Raw genomic sequence first — 19,255 nt, 5'->3', positions numbered from 1 at the left:
AAGCAAAGCAGATAAAAGTGAGCAGACTTGTTCTCAAGCACAGGTGAGATACCCTTGGAGATTCCAGTACATCAGTGGGGAGCCAGAGGGGAGGCTCAGGCCCTGCAGATGGAGTTCTGCAATGGAGGGGAATCATGTCTATCCTCAGGCTGTCAGATTTGAAGTTACTTGGGTTAAGTAAGTGACGCCTGGGATAGTAACAGCCAGCGATTATCAGCAGTTGCAGATAAAAAAGCAGATAAAAGCATCCAGGAATTATCAAAAGCCACAAATCAATCCCAGTGTCTTGTCATGCACCCACACAGCACTTTTCCCTTTCCTCACAGCTACTTAATGGATACTGGCAAGCCATCAAACAGACAAACAAAGAAGTGAGGATAAATGATGCTTTCCAAATTTAAGGTGAGTCATCAGTCAGGCTGGGTATCTCAGGGAATTTAGTCTGTTTTCTAAGTAGCTTTATTTTAGCACAGCCATAAATCTAGCTGTAATTAGTCACTAAGTCCAATGACTCAATACATTTAAGCATTTCATTTGATTCTCAACCATGAAAAATTGCAACTGATTTGACAATACTGATATGCTCTCACTGGCATGCATATGCTGCTGTCAGCACAACATGCGCTACCAGTATCTTTTTCTCTCTTGTGATATTGATGAACTATCATGAACCATCTTCTATCTCTCCTACTTCCCTATGGATCTAGTAGGATGCATCGGAGAGGAAAGTGATGATGGTAGAGTTTATGGCCATGGCTAGATTCCACCCCTCCCCCACCACAGATGAAACAAATAAGTTTATGTGGAAACTGAACAGAGCATGGAAATTTTTTGGTTTTTTTTAGGGTTAGCTACTTGAAATATTACCTTAGTTAATGAAGTAATTCTACATTCTGTAACTGATAAAGATTATTTTTAACTAAGCTATAATGGGCAAATTGCTTTTCTCATCACTAGAATTACCATTTTAAACAAAGAAGTAAACATTTCCTTTTCAATCTCGAAGCAAGTTAAACTATATGATACTTTATATTAAATCACATGTAACATGTTTTAAAAGTAATAGTAAATGTTTGCAAACCTTTTAAAAACTGTATTTGATACCTTGTGGATATTCTTGCACATGTTCCAAGATTTTCATTTCTCCAAGGATTTTTATTCACCCACAGAATCAAAATATCAAGGCTGAATAAGGTTTCATCAAATGCTAATGAAACATCTAAGTTTTTTTTTTTATTAATTAACTTGTAAAGGACATAATAATGACATTCAAAGGAGGAGGCATCATCTGTGGAATGTTCCATTTGCAGATTTCAAGAAAACTATTAAAACATTTATAGCACTGAGGCTCAGATGGGTTCGTGTGCTCACTTGTGTGGCCATGTTGTATAACAGTGGGGGGTTTAAAGTGATAAAGTTCAGCCATCCATTTCGTCTCCAATTGGGGCTCAGGCAACTGTCCTCTATTGTTTGATAAAATTTTTTTTTAAATGCACTGTTTGTAGACCCACATTTAAAAACATTGAGTAGAACTAAAAAGTCACATATTTTGACAGTAAAAAGTATATCTTTTAGAAATATACAAATGTAAAGTAAATTATTGGAAGATTTTAAAGGTTCGTTCTAAACATAATTATCATAAAATGCAAATATAACTCAGAATATATTCGTTATTATATTTTTGTTTCATCAGCTCCACTAATGAAGGCAAATATGTGAATTCTTTGTATACAAAAAACCCCAAACAAACAAATAAAAAAAACTTCCACAAAGTATAGCCTATATGACCACTGGGTAAGACTCTTTATGATTATTAGCATGGGAAAAGTATAAACACTTAGATACCTTTCATAACTTTAAATTAGTAAATATATTTAAAAAATGAGAAATCTTATTTAACCAATAGTTTGGGATCTTCATTACATGTATAACCCCAAAACATGCAATGTTAATGTGTCCTGAAAATAACAGCTTCAAAAGAATTTCAGCTTAAATATTCTCCTACATTGCTTTGTGAAACTTAAGACAAAATTTAGTCTTTCAGAATTCCTAACAAAAGGGGATGGAAAAGAAGTGTTTAGAGAAAGTTGAAAGATGACCTTTGTCATATATTCCTTACATTGTAGAAGAGTAAATGGTGGTTTTCTAGGGAGCCTGCGAAATTGCTAAAATTAAATGTTTGGGCATAAATGTGGAATGCAGAGTTATATTCTTCAATAATTTCAAAAGCAATTTAAAAGACATTTTAAAAAATCATCCAAGTCTAAATAAATGTTATAGGAATCCTAGACTTATAAGAATAATACATTTTAAAAGGCCTAGATAATATACAATATAAAAATAAGTGTTTATAAATAAGGCATTTATTTTCATTTTAAGTACAGTTGTCTAGGCTTTTAAAAACCCTTCTCTCTTTAACTGGTTTTATTTTGATATTCAGCAAATGGATGAGCAGCAAAAAATAAAGTGGAATAGTTGGAAAAGGCCATAAAATTCAGCATCTGATAATGTAAACAGTAATAATAGGAGATAGAAATTTTATTAGTTATTTGGGCTTATAAACAGCCTAATGTTCTAATAGTAAACATACGGTTTATTTAACTAATTGCAGCTGTCATTCTTAGAGGCGATTAGCACCTGAAAATAGTGAATTACACCCAAATAAAGGGTGAGTTTGTATAGATATTGGTCCTTATTGCTAACCATTTATTCAATAATAGCTTTTAGGCACCAGTTACAAAGATAGCCAGAAATATAAATTCTGTGTATATAAAAAGAGAACCAGCCATTTAATAAAATCAGGTATACAATGCCCCCCAAAATATTTTTTATCTGGAGGCTAAGGCAATCTGGACTGGACAAATGTATTTTTGTTGGAACCGTCTCAGTCTATAGTTTCAAACACCTCCCACACATTTACACTGGAAGTTTTGTTTATTACCTCTTTTCACCCCTAGTGTTGTAAGCACAGTATGTACACTTGCAGAAGTATCTCTACACGAGACATTTTTGATGGAATGAGAAAGATTAAAATATAGATGTTTATTTCAGAGATGCTGAAATGAAATATAAACATTCTGTGACTATAAGGAATATGTGCATAATGCAATGTATGAGGAAAGAACAAGGATATCTTTAAAAAACAATAGGTATGTGTTTTGAGAGGTTGGAATTCACTGTTCTAGGTCACTTTTTAAGGTGTGCTTGACTCACTGACAGCTTTGTCATGAAATCACCTTTAAAACAATCTCTGTTTGAATGCAATGAATCCTGATATGGATTTTTTTGGAGCTGACCATGTTACCTATTCTAGGCCAACTACTTACAGCAGGAAAAGAAGATTTGAAATTTGGGTGCTAGGGGGGTTGCTATGGATAGTTACTCTGAACAGTTCAGTTAAAAATTGAATTTGTCAGTTCTATTATTAAATATTATAAAGCATGAGATAAAAACATTGGGTAATTTTAAAACTACAATAAAACTTATTTCGGAAGACTGCTAATTTCCTAATATGTGCATTGTTTTCAGTATCATCGATACCATAAACTTTGCCTGTGTGACCAGCAGATGATGAGCAGATAGCCTGTGTAATATTATCAAATCACACAGTCAGAAATCAAAGTCTTTTTCTCCCACTTTATAAGCTATTTGGGAAGAAAGGGTATGGGTGTATGCATGTGTGTGTGTAACTGAGAGCCAGAGATTAACTTGTAAGCCATCATCTGATGCAAAAACAGACATTTAGTAAGTCATCTATGAAGAGATGTTTCAATAACAGCTAAGCATTCATATAAATCTTCAGAGACCCAAATGCTCTCATGTGTGACAGAACACACATCTTAACTGCCAGAACTCCTATTTTAAAAGATCACATTTGGCAAATGGCTCTAGTATTTGGAGTTCTGTTCAGTGACAGATTTGTTTTCAACGTGATTAACATTACCTGAGGACTAAAATGACCTTCACTTAAAATCCCTTTTACATTTTGTCCATGTGAACCCTACCAGGGATGGTGGGCTTTGGCTGTACTTTAAGGATGATTAAAACATTCTAAGATGGTTATGAAAGAGAGGTCTTCAAAGACAAGAAAATAACCGATGATCAATGCTATTCTGTGCACCATATGGGAGCACAAAAATTTATCCCAAAGAATATAATCTAGCCATCAGAGTTCAAGTGGATTCAGCGTTAAGTGAGCAAAGCATGAAACAGATTTGTGGTGAAAAACAGTGATGCTCAATTGCCTAGTCTAATGTTCTCACTCATATCCCTTCCATCATCGAATTTGTTTGACATCTAGTCTTTTTTATGATGCAGTATGTGGAAAAAAAAGCCCTTATTACAGAAGTTTTAAACATATGTTACACATTAATCGTGCTTGTATAATCACAAACAAGCAGGCAAACGCTTCACTGGGCTACATCAGCTTCTTTGCCTAACTTCCACATTGGTTTTGTGAATTTTGGAACAACATACATCGGGAATGGCTCCCTCTATTTAGGGCCCCAGGAAATAAATAAGGGCCCCAGCTGATTTAACTGGAACTTTTTATGTATTCTCACAGGGTAAGAGAATCTAATCAATCATCCATCTTTTGAGGAATCCATTTAGAAACACGTATAGAAAAAAAGCATGCTATCTACTTTGGCATTCTTATTTATGAGAAAAAAAAAAAAGACAAAGCTTACATGCACACAGAGGAAACATTCCGAATTACAGACACATCTATTAATATGTTTCCTGACTTACGACTGAATTGTACTCTTTTAAAAAGTGTATTTGTTGTTGTTTGCTTGTTTTTTATTTCAGAGAGAATATGCATGACTTGGGGAGAGGGGCAAAGGGAGAGAGAGAAATCTTAAGCAGGCTCCACACATAGAGTGGAACCCCATGTAGGGATGAGTCTCAGGACCACAAGATCATGACCTGAGCCAAAATCAAGAGTTGGATGCTTAACCCACTGAGCCACCCCAAAAGTGTTGTTTTCTAAGTGTTTTTATTTATAATGCGGCCCCTTTCTCTACAATAGGTTATTTTTATACATGCATACTATCATCATTTTCATTATATATAGTTAACACAGATATCCCATTTAATTTACCCTTTTAACCCTATTTTACATATTTGCTGATATTTTAGTATAATTATATTTGATACTATTAACAGAACATGAAAATACAAACTACTACCATTAGGAAGGAAATGGTTAAGATCTTAAGTTCTTTTATGCCAAGGAAGATAGTGGTTTGTGGAGAACCACAGATTTTTAAACTTGACTTTGACCTGTGCCAGCTGCAATTTCAGAAGAAAACCATTTGAAGGGAAGAGATGGCAAATCAATGGGTCAGTTGTCTGGTGGATTATTCTTCCTCATGCCACTTTATCTGTTAAGTGTTGCCTTTCCCCATGAAACCATAATAATAAACACCATGAACCTGGGAAGGCACAGCCAGTCACTATCCTACGGTCCACTTGGTAGGAGTTATATGCATGAGGACTAAACGGGGTATGTGAACAGTATGGTCCCACTCTGGGATTCAGAGTGGATATGTGTCTGAATATAGTCTGGAACAAAAGGAAAGTATTAGACTCGTTCCTAAAATGACATCTATTATTTAGGAACTAGGTCAAGAAAGCCTATAATTACATATCTACTATATTTACATGGTGCTCCTTCATCAGAGAGCTCTTCTAGAAAACAGATGACAGTGCATAAAAATAAATTCTATTTCTTTCTCAACCCCAAAGTACATAGAACTTGACATGGGATATTTTCTAGCTAAAAAGCACTTATATAATCTAGCGTCAGCTTTAATTTCTCAAACATCCCTTTTCTGCTACAATAAATTGATAAAGCCATTTATATTTCATTCACATTTGTTATATCTTAGTCTTTGTTTTTCATTTAGATAAATAGGCTTTTATACTCTAGACAATATAGGAAATCCCAAAGCTCAGAAAAATCACTAATGAGGATGGAAGGAATTAACCATTATGGAAGCTGAAGCATGTAGCCAGTACACAACATCACTTTGTGTTCATGTAACAAGGTCATCAGAGTAGAAGCTATTCAGTGAGCTTGATTTTTTAGTATTACATCCTAAATCTGAAACATCTACTCTTAGTAAAGGTGGTAACTTGGGGCACCTGGGTGGCTCAGTTGGTTAAGCAACTGACTTCGGCTTGGGTCATGATCTTGCAGTTTGTGAATTTGAGCCCCGCGTCAGGCTGTGTGTTGACAGCTCAGAGCCTGGAGCCTACATCAGATTCTGTGTTTCCCCTCTCTCTACCCCTCCCCTGCTCACGCTCCGTGTCTATCTCTCAATAATAAATAAACGTTAAAAAAAATTTTTTTTAGTAAAGGTGGTAACTTTACGCCATGCAAAAAAAAACCCAAAAAACAAAAAACTAGTGCTCAAATGTCATTTTTTAAAATTAATTAACTCTTTGTCTTTCCTCAGACCTTTTATTTGTCAGTATCTTCATTAATATTTCAAAGATTAACCTACATAACAGTGTAAATGCTAGGCTAAATACAATGCCTTATACATTGTAGACATTCAATAAGTTCATTCAGTAAATAAGTGAAGGTTGGACGAAAAATATCATGAAATTTAAAATGGGTTTAGATGTCACCTCTAAATTAGCTGAATTATGCAGGATTAGAACATTGATATATTTTCACTACTAAATTTAATATTATTCACTAAGGGAATGTGGTATTGGATAGTTATATAATTGATAGAATTATTGGTAGCTTCTAATATACCCACAGATCATGATTTTTCCCAACATCTAACTTTCAAAATATAAATTCTATAACACTTAAAGCTATAACATTTTTGATTAGCCTTTTCAGTAACTGCAGGTCAATATTTTTTCCCATGAGTAAAAGCTTATTTATATGTACAATGAAATTTAGTACTTTATAAATCATTTGTAGTAATCCTATAAGAAATCTGTAAGAGTGAATTATGATTATAAAAATAAGTGGATTCTAACAAATAAAAACATCTTTCAGTAAAGTTTATGGATACCAAAAGGCATTCAACTTTTAAAAACCCCACTGTAAAAAATCAAATGGAAAATGGTAACAGGGCCAAAGCTAGTAATATAATTGCTACCTGACTATAAACTAATTTAATAGTTATGCTGAAATCAGTATGTTCACTCTTTTAACCTCAGAGAAAGAATATACACACCTTACTATGCAGAACTATCTTCAATGGGATTGCACCATTGAGGAAAATAGAAAATGGAAAGCTATAAGAGTTCTTATTTATTTCTAGTCCCAACAGATAATATTTCATTGATATTGGATTTCCATATACATTCAGGTAGAATATTAACATTTCTTGCTTCTCAGTTTTACTAACTGTAAAATTGCACAAATTATTTTCAGTAGTATCCAGAGATACTGTACTGTTAATTGGCATCATTAACATTTTGGAATTATGATTTTAAATATACTAGATGAAGGCATGATTGGACGTTGGTAAGTCATGTACTTGATCTCTAAAGAGATGGAATTCATCTCTTAAAAGGTTTTTATCCTCATGTTACCTGTCACAAATTTGGAACTCATTTTCTTTTAATTTGCAAACTTTATTTTCATATTGGAAACAAGCTATAATTTTAGTGAGTAGAAGACTATTTGAAATGCAATGCTATCCATAGTTGCCTCTTATCCTCTGGGTTTCTTATAGAATCGTTTTTAGGGATAAGAATTATCTGGAAACCAGATGCTACAATTGCCCTAATTTTTAAGTCCCAAATTTCTCATTTCCATTTTGGCAAAAGAGGCCAAAAAGACATGATAGCCTTTTTGAATCTGTCTTTCCCCAACACTAGTTCAGCAAGACCAGTGGCTTCATTCTTTCTGCTATTGTGGGTTCACACTTTGGTGTCCTTATTTATTCTGCCATCACTACCTTTGATTATCCCGAAGCGAATTCTTTCCAGGTCATTCTGTCATTAACCTTCATTTTATAGCCATAGATCTACACCCTGCAAACTATTTTAAGCACGAATCAATAATCTTCTCATTATAATAACCACTACCACTAAATCTGTCATTGTTATGCTAAACACTTATTCAACACTTAACACATGTACTGTGCTCAAAGCTTTATGAAAGAAATTGAGGCACGTAAAAATTAAAGCATCTTGTGGTGCCTGGGTGGCTCAGCTGGTTGAGAGTCTGACTCTGGATTTCGTCTTGGGTCTTGTGAGTTACTTCAGTTTTGTGAGTTTGAGCCCCTACTAGGGCTCTGTGCTGTCAGTCACCTTCTCTTTGCCCCTCCCCCATCCTGCACTCTCTCTATCGCTCTCAAAATAAATAAATAAAACTTAAAAAAAAAAAAAAGGAGGGGCGCCTGGGTGGCGCAGTCGGTTAAGCGTCCGACTTCAGCCAGGTCACGATCTCGCGGTCCGTGGGTTCGAGCCCCGCGTCGGGCTCTGGGCTGATGATGGCCCAGAGCCTGGAGCCTGCTTCCGATTCTGTGTCTCCCTCTCTCTCTGCCCCTCCCCCGTTCATGCTCTGTCTCTCTCTGTCCCAAAAATAAATAAACGTTGAAAAAAAAAATTTAAAAAAAAAAAAAAAAAAGGAAAAGATTAAAGCATCTTACCCAATGTCTCATAGTTGGCAAATGGTATGTGAAAGGTAAAAAGCAAGATTTCACCCATTATACTATAAGGCTTCCTGCAGTACCAATGTAAAAATTTCATTGCATCATCTTTTGGGATCTTCAGCTTCAAATTTATTTATAATGCAGTCATGACTAGGTCTGCATTGTCATTAGAAGTCAATTGCTAGAAAATTTGTGTGAAGAAAACAAAGCTAGGTCATAGAGTATCTGGATGCCTTAAAAAGACGTCTGGACTTTATTGTGTGTGTGTGTGTGGTAAGTAATCATGGAAGTGTTGTAGCTGGGATTATGCACAATTGCATTTTCAGAGAGCTCTAGGTAGAGACTAGGGGAGAGATGAGGAGGTCTGAACTACATGAATGTTGATAAGCTTTTAAGCTTGGGAGGAAAAATGGAATCAAAAAATATTTGGAAAGTGAAATTTCTAGGCCCCCATGATCAACTGGATGGAGGGACGAGGGAGTCTTTGATGGCTACACCTCCAACACTTGGGCCATCACAGTCTCTGCACTACAAAGTGGCTTGCCCTAATTCCACTCTCTGCCTGGACTGAACCCTCTGCATGGCTGCTCCCCTAAGCAATAGAACTCCTATTTTCCAATTACCCAACACATCTGGATTATAGAAATGAGAGAAAAAAAATGAAGTCTGAGGATGCTGAGCTGTGACCGAACAGGTAGGTTGCAGGTTTGCCTGTGTATTGGTATATATTTCAGCCACTGACAGACTTCTTTTAAATGGGATTTAAATGGTTCCTTACATTTCTAAGTAAAACTCCACTTTGCACTGAAGCAACATTAGAGCACCACAGATGCTTACCAAATTTAGATAACTAATTATCATGGCTATGCTTCTATAACTTAAAGGGATTTATAGCTTATTAATACATGTACACACAAATCCTATATAATTAAAATTATGTGATCTGCAAGACACTTAGCTATTTGCAAAAATAAAATAGGTATCATAACTCTACCTTACCACTTCAGCAGAAGACCTGATTTTAAAATATGTCTTTTTAGATTTACATAGGAAATCCTGTGATAAGCCACCATGCTTCATACCAGGCAGCCCAGGTTAGAAGGCTCTGGAGTCCCGTAATGCTCAACCAGGTTAATACTCAACTAGGTCAAGACTCAACTAAGATAACATCAAGGAATCAGGTAAAAAGCAAAATGGGCTACAATACATTAATATAAGAAAATCCCCCCAAAATTATGTACATGAATACATTTGTCCAGATATAAACAAAAATTTCTGAATAGTACACCATAAACACTAGTTTCATTAGGATGAAATATACATTTTCAATAAAAAAATATGGCTTGTTTAAAACATGGTTTTGATGAGAAGACAGATTTTCATTTTTTTTACTTCGTATGTTTATGGTTTGAAGAGTGGGGCAGCAGAAGACAACAATATAAGAAAAGGCAGATCAAGTCAAGGACTTGGCCCATAGTAGGCACTTGTTGAATAGCTGGTAAATAAAGAACGAAAGTCAAGTTAGTAGCAATTGGGGCTTTTATGCAAGTGACACACAAATCGACTCGGTGACGTGTTGACCTAACTTATGACTTTGACTCTGGTTCCTGACTGAATATTTTATTCCCAGAAACTACAGACCCATATAGTAAAAATACACTACACACAGAATTCCCTGGACTTAAAAATATATCTAAGGGTGCCTAGGTGGCTCAGTCAGTTAAATGTCCAACTCTTGATTTTGGCTCAGGTTGTGATTTTGTGGTTCATGGGATCGAGCCCCACATCAGGCTCTGCTCTGACAATGCAGAGCTTGCTTGGGATTTTCTCTCTCTCTCTCTCTCTCTCTCTCTCTCTCTCTCTCTCCCTCTCTCCCTATCCCGCTTGTGTGCTATCTCTCTCTCAAAATAAATAAACTTATATATCTATATATAGATATCTATATATATCTACATATATATAATTACATACATATATATAATCACACACACACTATACATATAGTGGGCTGGATCAGACTCTGGGGCTACACGGAAGGGGGGTGTCTACTTCCTTTAGGAAACTTTTTGCAGTAGGGGCACCTAGTGGCTCAGTCGGTTAAGTGTCTGACTCCTGATCTCAGCTCAGGTCATGATCTCATGGTTTGTGGGATTGAGCCCCACGTGGGATTCTGTACTGACAATGCAGACGGAACCTGCTTGAGATTCTCTCTCTCCCTCTCTCTGTCCCTACCCTGCTTGTGTGCTCTTTCTAAAAATAAATAAACTTTTAAAAAAGCAGATAAAGATTTAGGAAATTTTTTGCAGACAATGAAAACTCTACCTTGTCCCATCAAAGCTTCTGTATCTCAGGATGGAGGCAAGAAGGCTGACATTGAAAGGTAAGAACTCAGATATGCCCTTTCATCAGAAGCTGAAGTGGAATGGTCTTATCCTAAAAACACATGCCAATCTCTCTTAAACAGACCCATAATTGTTTCCAAATCTGTCACTTAGGAGAATTTTAGAAACATAACTTTGATAATCCCACGCTCCATTTCCAGAGTATAATAAAATCCAACATGCATTGGGTGCTCGCTATGTACAAGATATATTTCTAAACAGTTAATAGCTTTTTGTTTGAGGTGAGTATTCCTATTGTTCTTCTTTGGGAAGAGTTGAGAGAGAGGCAAAGTGACTTGCCCAAGATGGCATAGTTGGGAAGTGGGAAAGCAAAACTCTAACATCAACACCAACCCAGAGACCACTGTTCTAACATGTTTGCTATCTGCCATCTAAGAAATTAAAGCAAATTAAAAGTATGCCATGTCCTATTAATCTAAAACAGGCAGAAGAGATCTCAGAAAAAAATTTGCAGTATTTGACAGAACATTTTAAGTAGTTATGGAACATAGTTTGTTTAAACAAAGTGGTCTTTTTATGTACTTTTCATGAGAAATTTTAAGTGTGTTTTGGTTGTTATTTTCCTAAGTCTGTGACTGAAGGGCCTTTGTTTACTGGAATACTTCACATACTTCCTTCCTCTGTTGTAGGGCATTTCTTTCTCTTCAGATACCACAGGCCTAATATCTATGTATAGAGTTTCATTTTTTGTTATTTTCTGCCATTGTGAAACAGCATAAGAGATAGACATATCTGTAACCATGCCGGTGCATATATATATAAATAAGTTCTTGTTACATAATATAAAAATATGCTATGCTTCTTAATCTATAAACTAAATAAAACCACCGCTTGAAGATAAAGCTTAGTAAGTAGATACAATGGTGCCTCTAAGTTTATGACTTGCCTTTTAATATTTGGGTTGCAAATAAATTTGAGAGCTAATGTAGCGAGTATGATGGTTAAAAAGTATGAGATTTGGAGTTGGATATTTCTGAATTCTAATTAGTAAGTCTTTGAACAAAGACAACTTGCCTAATTTCTCAAAATGCCTACATCCTATGTTATTGTGAAAATTAAATGAGATAATACATATAAAGGCCATAACCCAATGCCTGGTACCTATTACGTGCCCAATATAAGTCAGTGATTATAATAATTTGCTACCAAGTCATAGTAAACAAAGTAGTTTAAAATACTGCTTCTTTGATTCAATGACCCACAATTTTCCATATTTTCCTGGTTTCTAATATTGGGATACATTTATAAAATTATTACATATAGTCTCCTCTCTGCCTGTCTCCCCAAGTTCTTCTAAAAGTATTATTAAATTAATAGTGTATCCTAGGAGTAGGTGTTAGATTCAAGACACATGGAAATAGTATAGTGCTGCATGTTTGTAGTTAGATTTGTAGTTAATAAAAGTATTATTAAATTAATAGTGTATCCTAGGAGTAGGTGTTAGATTCAAGACACACGGAAATAGTATAGTGCTGCATGTGCCCTTTGATGTGGAAATCAAAGGGCAATTAAGCAGGAAATGAGGAGATATTACTTTTTGCTTTGAAGATGAACCCTCCAAAGGTTCTCTTTATCTTTTTACATCTCCTCCAACAGTGCTAATTCTGTCCCTTGTATATATCCTTATTCAATTCATCAGCACATATCTGCTCTATGACCAACACAATGCTAGATGTTTAGAGATTCTGGACAGAATGAGATGCTAGCACCTACAGGATCTCAAAATAATATGAAAGAAGAATTTGCTTGAGGAATTCTTACTGCATGTTTGAGTGTAATTAAAGTGCCTAGTCACTAGTAGATGACAAATTTATGATTTTGGTAGTCATGTGGTACCTTCAGTCTTGAAGATACTAAAGGTCTTTCTCACTCAAATGTGGTGATGTTGTTAATTCCTTAGATGAAAGGGGTACTGCTCCCAGTCAAAATAAAGTGAAAATTAAAAATGAGTGCAAATCTATTTTTGAAAGTGAGGAGAATTTATTGTAATTCACTTAATTCTTTATAGATCTCCACTTTTAAATGATCTCTGATTCTGTATTAATTATTCCTAAATGTATAAATTATATTCAAGGTGGTTACAATTGATTAAGCAAGAGAAGATTAAGAAACACAAAACAAAAGGCATTATTTGAGTACAGAAGGAGATTTTTCCCCATGAACTGGCATTCTGTTTCTATTTTACCTTAATCTGAAATATGTACTTTGTCATTACCAGCATTTCCACAGGATAAGATTGAGGTCACAAGCATTTACTGAAAGACTTAAGCAAAAATGAGCAGCAAGATTAAGAAAGAAATAAGGTAAACAAATAGATGGCTACAAGAGTGGCCTTATTAAAGTCTTCAGTCTGTTGGAAATACTTGATATTTACACTGAGAGCAATTGCTTTGTATAATTATTTGTATAAACTGAGACTAAAAAGGCATAACTATAAATGTATATCTATAAACTGATAAGAAAGTTTAGATGTATTTGATGCTTCTCTTTTATTTTTCACATATATATGTGAAATATATATACATATACGTGTATATACGTATACACACACACACACACACACACACACACACAAACTTGCTCAATTGTAAGCATCCTGAATCTATGCTCAGAGACACAGAAACTCATCCTCAAGATTAAAGACTTGTTTTTATCTGGGTGGAGTCACAGAGTTGCCTTGGTAACAGTTACTATCACTAAATTAAGTGTTAACAATGGAAAATTTAAAAAATACAGATGCTAAAGTGGGGCAGCATAGGGAAAGAACATTTTAAGTCTCCCCCCACATCTATTTTATACTGCAAGATACTTTGAGCAATTTTTGAGTGTTTAAAATATATACATATACAGAGTGCTTCTTATGGAAGTAATCACCTTAAAAATTATGAAATGTAAAGAAAATCAGAATGGTAAAGGATTAAAAAGCAAAAGACACTGAATCTGAAAAACATGAAGGGTCACATAGAAGTGGCATTCTGCCTCTTGCTCCTTGTAAATTCTGTAACCAGAACCAGAACATTTCTGGCATTTGGTCTGGAATCATTTTGAAGGGTAAGGCTGATTCTGTGATACTAAGCACAGACAATTTGGCATTTCGCTCCAAAAATATGCTCAGGATTTGTTACTTCTTCCCTCAGCAACAGGCTCCCAGCCAAATAATTTTTAACCAAATCTCAGAGCCCAATTTTGCTTTAGTTACTGAGATCCTATTTCAAGTTGTTATCAAGATAAGGGGAAAGAGAAATACTGATACTTGTGAGATCCCAGGACAAACTGAATCCATACAATTTCTTTCTCTGTATTAAAAATAAAAAGAGGCAAGAAAGTGTGATATTTTCAAAACACTTAGTTTTTTTCTCCCACCTTAAAGTCCAAGTAGGTTTTATTTTTTTAAACCTGGACTTGGTGGAAGAGAGAGCATGAACATTTAAGGAAAATATTATTTTAAGTGGATTATTTAAAATCAAAATCTTAGACTTTCCTTAAACTATTTCACTATTTTTTTTCACATAAAGGACAGTTGAACTTTACTTCTAAAATATGCAAGACAAGTGAATAAAAGATACTTTTCCTCTTTCATATACTTAATACTGATTTTTTTTTCTTTTAGCAGTGTGTAAAAATTCTGGGTTTTGTCTTTTTAAAGGACAGTAAAATGAAACATTTTCCTCTAATGTATAACCAGTAAAATTTAATTAATAGTTATGGAGTATCCACAGTATAACTGTGTAGCTGAACTTCTTTAGCCTTTTCTTTTCTTTAAACATCAAACAACTGTTCCACATCAGAACTATGTCTTAGATTAGATGTTTAAATTAGGAACTACTACCATCCTTGATTTAATCTTTAAAATTTTAAATAAATACAGCCTGATGTTCAAAAGATGCATCTATAACAGGTGTATTATACCTATAACAGGTGCATTGAGTTTTCATTGAATAATATATTTTTTTCCTTTAAGATTTTTGTTTGAGGATCTATTTCATAACCCACCTCTGAATCCATGAACACTGGTACAGGTGTATGATATGAAGTCCATTAGATAGACTTTCTGTGTACTATGTTCTTTCTGTTTCTTTTTTAATAGCATTAACTTACATTTTAAATTCTGTGTTTTCACAAGTCATCAAATAATACTTATTTCTATGAAATTCAAAGGGATATTTACATAGTTGAAAGGACTGTGCTTTAAAAGGAACAATGAATTTTAAATTCCTAACTGGTAACAAAATTGTTATGATCTTTTCTAAATTCTTTTAGTATTATGCCTACTGAATTGTCTTTTAGGATTTTTAATTATATTCATTTCCTATTGACGCTATAATAAATCACAAAACATGTACTGGCTAAAACAATAGAAATGCATCCTCTTATAATTCTGGAGGTAAGAAGTCAGAAATGGGTCCCCCCAGGCTAATGTGAAGATGTCTGCAGGCCTGCATTTCTTTCTGGAGGTTCTAGAGTAGAAACTATTTCCTTGCTGCTTCAGCTTCCCAAGTCTCCCCATTTTCCTTGGCATATGCCCCTCTGGGTCTATGGCTTTTCTTGGAAAGCCAGCAATGGCTTTCTCAAGTGGCATCACCTTGAAGCTCTCCCCTGCCTCTTTCACTTATAAGGACCCTTGTGATTACATATGCCCCACCTGGACAATCCTTGGTAAGCTGATTAGCAAACTTAATTCCAAATGCAACCGTATTTTCTTTTTCCATAAAACAACATATTCTCAGTTTCCAGGGATTAGGATGCGGACATTTTTAGAGGTTAAAGAGGGGGGAAGGGAGGGGCGTCTGGGTAGCTTAGTCAGTTAAGCATCCAACTCTTGGTTTCTGCTCAGGTCATGATCTCACAGGTTGGTGAGATTGAGGCCCGCATTGGAGCCCACTTGGGTCTGATTCTCTTTCTGTTCCTCTCCCCCTCGCATGCTCTTTCTCTCAAAATAAATAAATAAATAAATAAATAAATAAATAAATAAATAAATAAATAAATAAATATCAAATAGGGGGGGGGGCAACAGAGAGCATTATCCTGCCCACCACATTAATATGACATTCTTAAAAGAAAAACAAAATTTGTTTTCGTTGTTTTGTTTTTGTTTTTTAGTATTATGCCTTCTATTTTACTAGGAATTAGGTAGAAACTAAGATTAACAAGCATTAATTAAGTACTAAAATGTACGCGTACTAGCAGTAAACATCAAAACTAATCCTACTATTTCAATAATATTAAATAATGATGACATTTGTGTTGCACCCAGCACTGGCTTCAATATAGATTTCACCCATCAGTAGCTGACTTCCAGCTGACCATCCTTTCTTAATTCCAGGTCTGTCCCACAATCATAGAAAAGAGTCCACTATGACACAAATAAAAGGTCATCTCATCATTTTCTGGATTCCATTTTCTTCAACAGGCTCCATGTTTTGAATTATCATACACTACCAGTTCTAAAAATCATTGAGTCACCTCCTTTTGAAATTCTTCAGGCAATTTCTTTGTTTTTAATTAGTATATAGTATAAATTTATGTTTATATGACATCTCCAAGTGACCAACATTCTACATGAAATGCTCAGGGACTTCTTTATCCCCCAATAATAAAAGAGTCCCAGGACTTCATTGAAGATTAATCTTAGAGACAAAAATCTGCCTGTTTTTCTCTTTCTTGCGTTCTGATGCAACAAACACACCATGCACCAGGTTCTGCTAATTATTATTTCTTTGGTTTCAAATCATTCCCCCACCCCAAACCACCTGTGTCTATACTAATCTCCTTATTTGCTTACCAGTCCCTTTTCAGATTACCCCCATACATAACATCTCCACTTACGGTGTCCTGCTTTTCTGATACAGGATAACAGATGAGGTTTTGAGACTAAATAGAGAAAGAGGGCATTAGTCCCATCTGCCTAGGAAGAAAACAACCAGCAAAGTGTCCCTTATTTAAGGGAAGGTGGCTTCACCCCAATACAATTTCAAGGTATTTCAAAATTGCAACAGATTCTTGGGTGCCTGGGTGGCTCAGTCGGTTGGGCGTCCGACTTCAGCTCAGGTCATGATCTTGCGGTCTGTGGGTTCGGGCCCCGCGTCGGGCTCTGTGCTGACAGCTCAGAGCCTGGAGCCTATTTTGGATTCTGTGTCTTCCTCTCTCTCTGACCCTCCTCCATTTATGCTCTGTCTCTGTCTCAAAATAAATAAACATTAAAAAAATTTTTTTTAATTGCAACAGATTCTTTTCAGTTGTTTTTTGTTTGTTTGTTTGTTTGTTTGTTTGCATCCTTTACAGAAAGGCCGACATTTCAACTGAGGCCGTGGAAGCCGAGGACATTTTTACTGGATTGGCCTTTGTGCTTGAGAACTGACTGCTACTTCAACTATACTCTAGTGATAATTCTTCCTCTGTATTATTCATTTAGGGAAGTATGATGCTGAAACACCTAAGAGCTTCTTTTCTCCAGAACTAGAACTGCAATTACAAGTAAATAAACTATAGATTTTTCCTAAATATGATGGGATTTTCTTTTTTGTGCCTCTACATATTAGCCATGCAGATTGCATAGCTAAATATGGTTTTTAAAAGTTGTCAGAGATGATTATTTGATCATAGATTTCTAAGTTTGCAAAAAATGGAACATTAAAACATGTAACAGTGGTTGGTAGCAGTACTTACAAAGAGAAACACTTTCCAATTAGCAAAATGTGAGTCTAGATATAAGCATCATGTACAAAAATCACAAACCTTATTGCCAGCAAAAAATTAAACCAGGTCTCTCCCCTCTACCCCTGCAGGGAATTTGTTTATGCTTTAAATGTTTTTCCTAACACTTAAACTTGTTTATGCATTTTAAATATATAAGGGCTTACTTGTCTCATCAAGGAGACAAGTATGAATGCCCAGAACTTTCTGGTATAAGTGTGTATAGAGTTCATCCACACTTGGAGAGAAGAAGTGGAAAGACAAAAACAAAAACAAACAAAACAAATGACTTGTTTGCTGTTTCTCCTTTCATATCCAACCTGTTAAATCTTCTTGATTATATATCCTAGGTAGCTTCATGCTTTGGTTCCAGATGATACTTTTCTCATTTCTGCATCATCAATCATCAGAATGGTCTTTCTGCCCTTGGTTTTGCTGCCCCCAAGTCAGACCTCAGTATTTGCAAGAAAGGTCCCATTCTAAAATACAAATCTTAAAATCTTTCAGGAGCTTTTCTTCCCCTGTAGGATAAAGTCAACTCTCTCCAGCATGAGGTCTCACCCCACCTAACTTTTTATCTCAACTTCTTCCTCTTTCACATACATTCTCTTTCTGACTCTCAGAGTCAGGAAAAGCACATCGCATCTTGACTTTTCCTGAGTTGAAGACCTACTCTTTGCTGCCATGTTTCTTCATTTGTTAATCCACTTGTCCAGCATGCTTTTACTCACCTCTACACAGGAAGAACTACAGATCAGATCAAAAGGAACATCAAAAGTGCCACTCGCACAGTCCTTTGCCAACTCCTCAGATTCCAGCCAGTGCTGGATGCAGTTTCCCATGGGCTTTGATTTATTTTGTGCCAGCATCTTGCCTTAAAATGCTGTGCCTTTTTTATTTCTGCCGAGGGGCTTCTGCAGTGCCAAACCTAAGAGGGACTCCGGCAGCGAATCACGGAATTCATATCCTAGTGGCAGCTTTCACATGATGGGAGATAGAAGTTCATGAGTTTCTCTTGTCCTTCAACAGATAATTCAGGGAAACTGTCCATATGATTCTTGAGAATTTGAGACTCCATTGCTCTCAATAACATTGCTTTATATTGGCTTTTTCACCTGACCTGTCACACTCTCCCCTCTTCATAGGGATTTCTACCCAGATAAACTACCTGCATCCTCCACTATACTGCAAAATCAGCTTCCAGCTTCCAACAAAGCTAAGACAAGGCCCCGCTCCTATTGAAACATATCCTGCCTCTGTGCTCTCAGGTCCCAGAACCTACTTCTACTATAAAACTTAGCAACAGAAATTTCTTTAAGTATGGGTTTTCTCATGTTCATCTTTGACTCACTAGTGTTAATACAATCTCTGACAAACTAGAGATGTCCAGTAGATATTTGATGATTGAATAAATGAACTCAGAATTCTCATTTGTAAACTTTTTGTTCAACTGTGGGCTTTAGGAAACAGACCTGTAAAACACACTTGTAACAGTTACAGCATCAGGTACTGAATGGCAGCTCAGAAATA

General features: G+C 35.5%; 1 protein-coding gene across 1 annotated transcript in view; it reads right to left on the bottom strand.

Moving 5' to 3' along the window:
- The window catches only part of SNCA (synuclein alpha), a 70,835-nt gene extending 52,241 nt beyond the window's left edge, over positions 1-18,594 (bottom strand). The window contains exon 1 of the mRNA XM_032593074.1: positions 18,457-18,594. Coding sequence (XP_032448965.1) covers positions 18,457-18,594 — 138 coding nt within the window. The remainder of the gene's footprint in view (positions 1-18,456) is intronic.
- Positions 18,595-19,255: the final 661 nt, after the last annotated feature.

The sequence above is a fragment of the Lynx canadensis genome, chromosome B1 (assembly GCF_007474595.2).
Source record: "Lynx canadensis isolate LIC74 chromosome B1, mLynCan4.pri.v2, whole genome shotgun sequence".
NCBI lineage: Eukaryota > Metazoa > Chordata > Mammalia > Carnivora > Felidae > Lynx > Lynx canadensis.
This window is presented reverse-complemented; position numbering and strand designations above follow the sequence as displayed.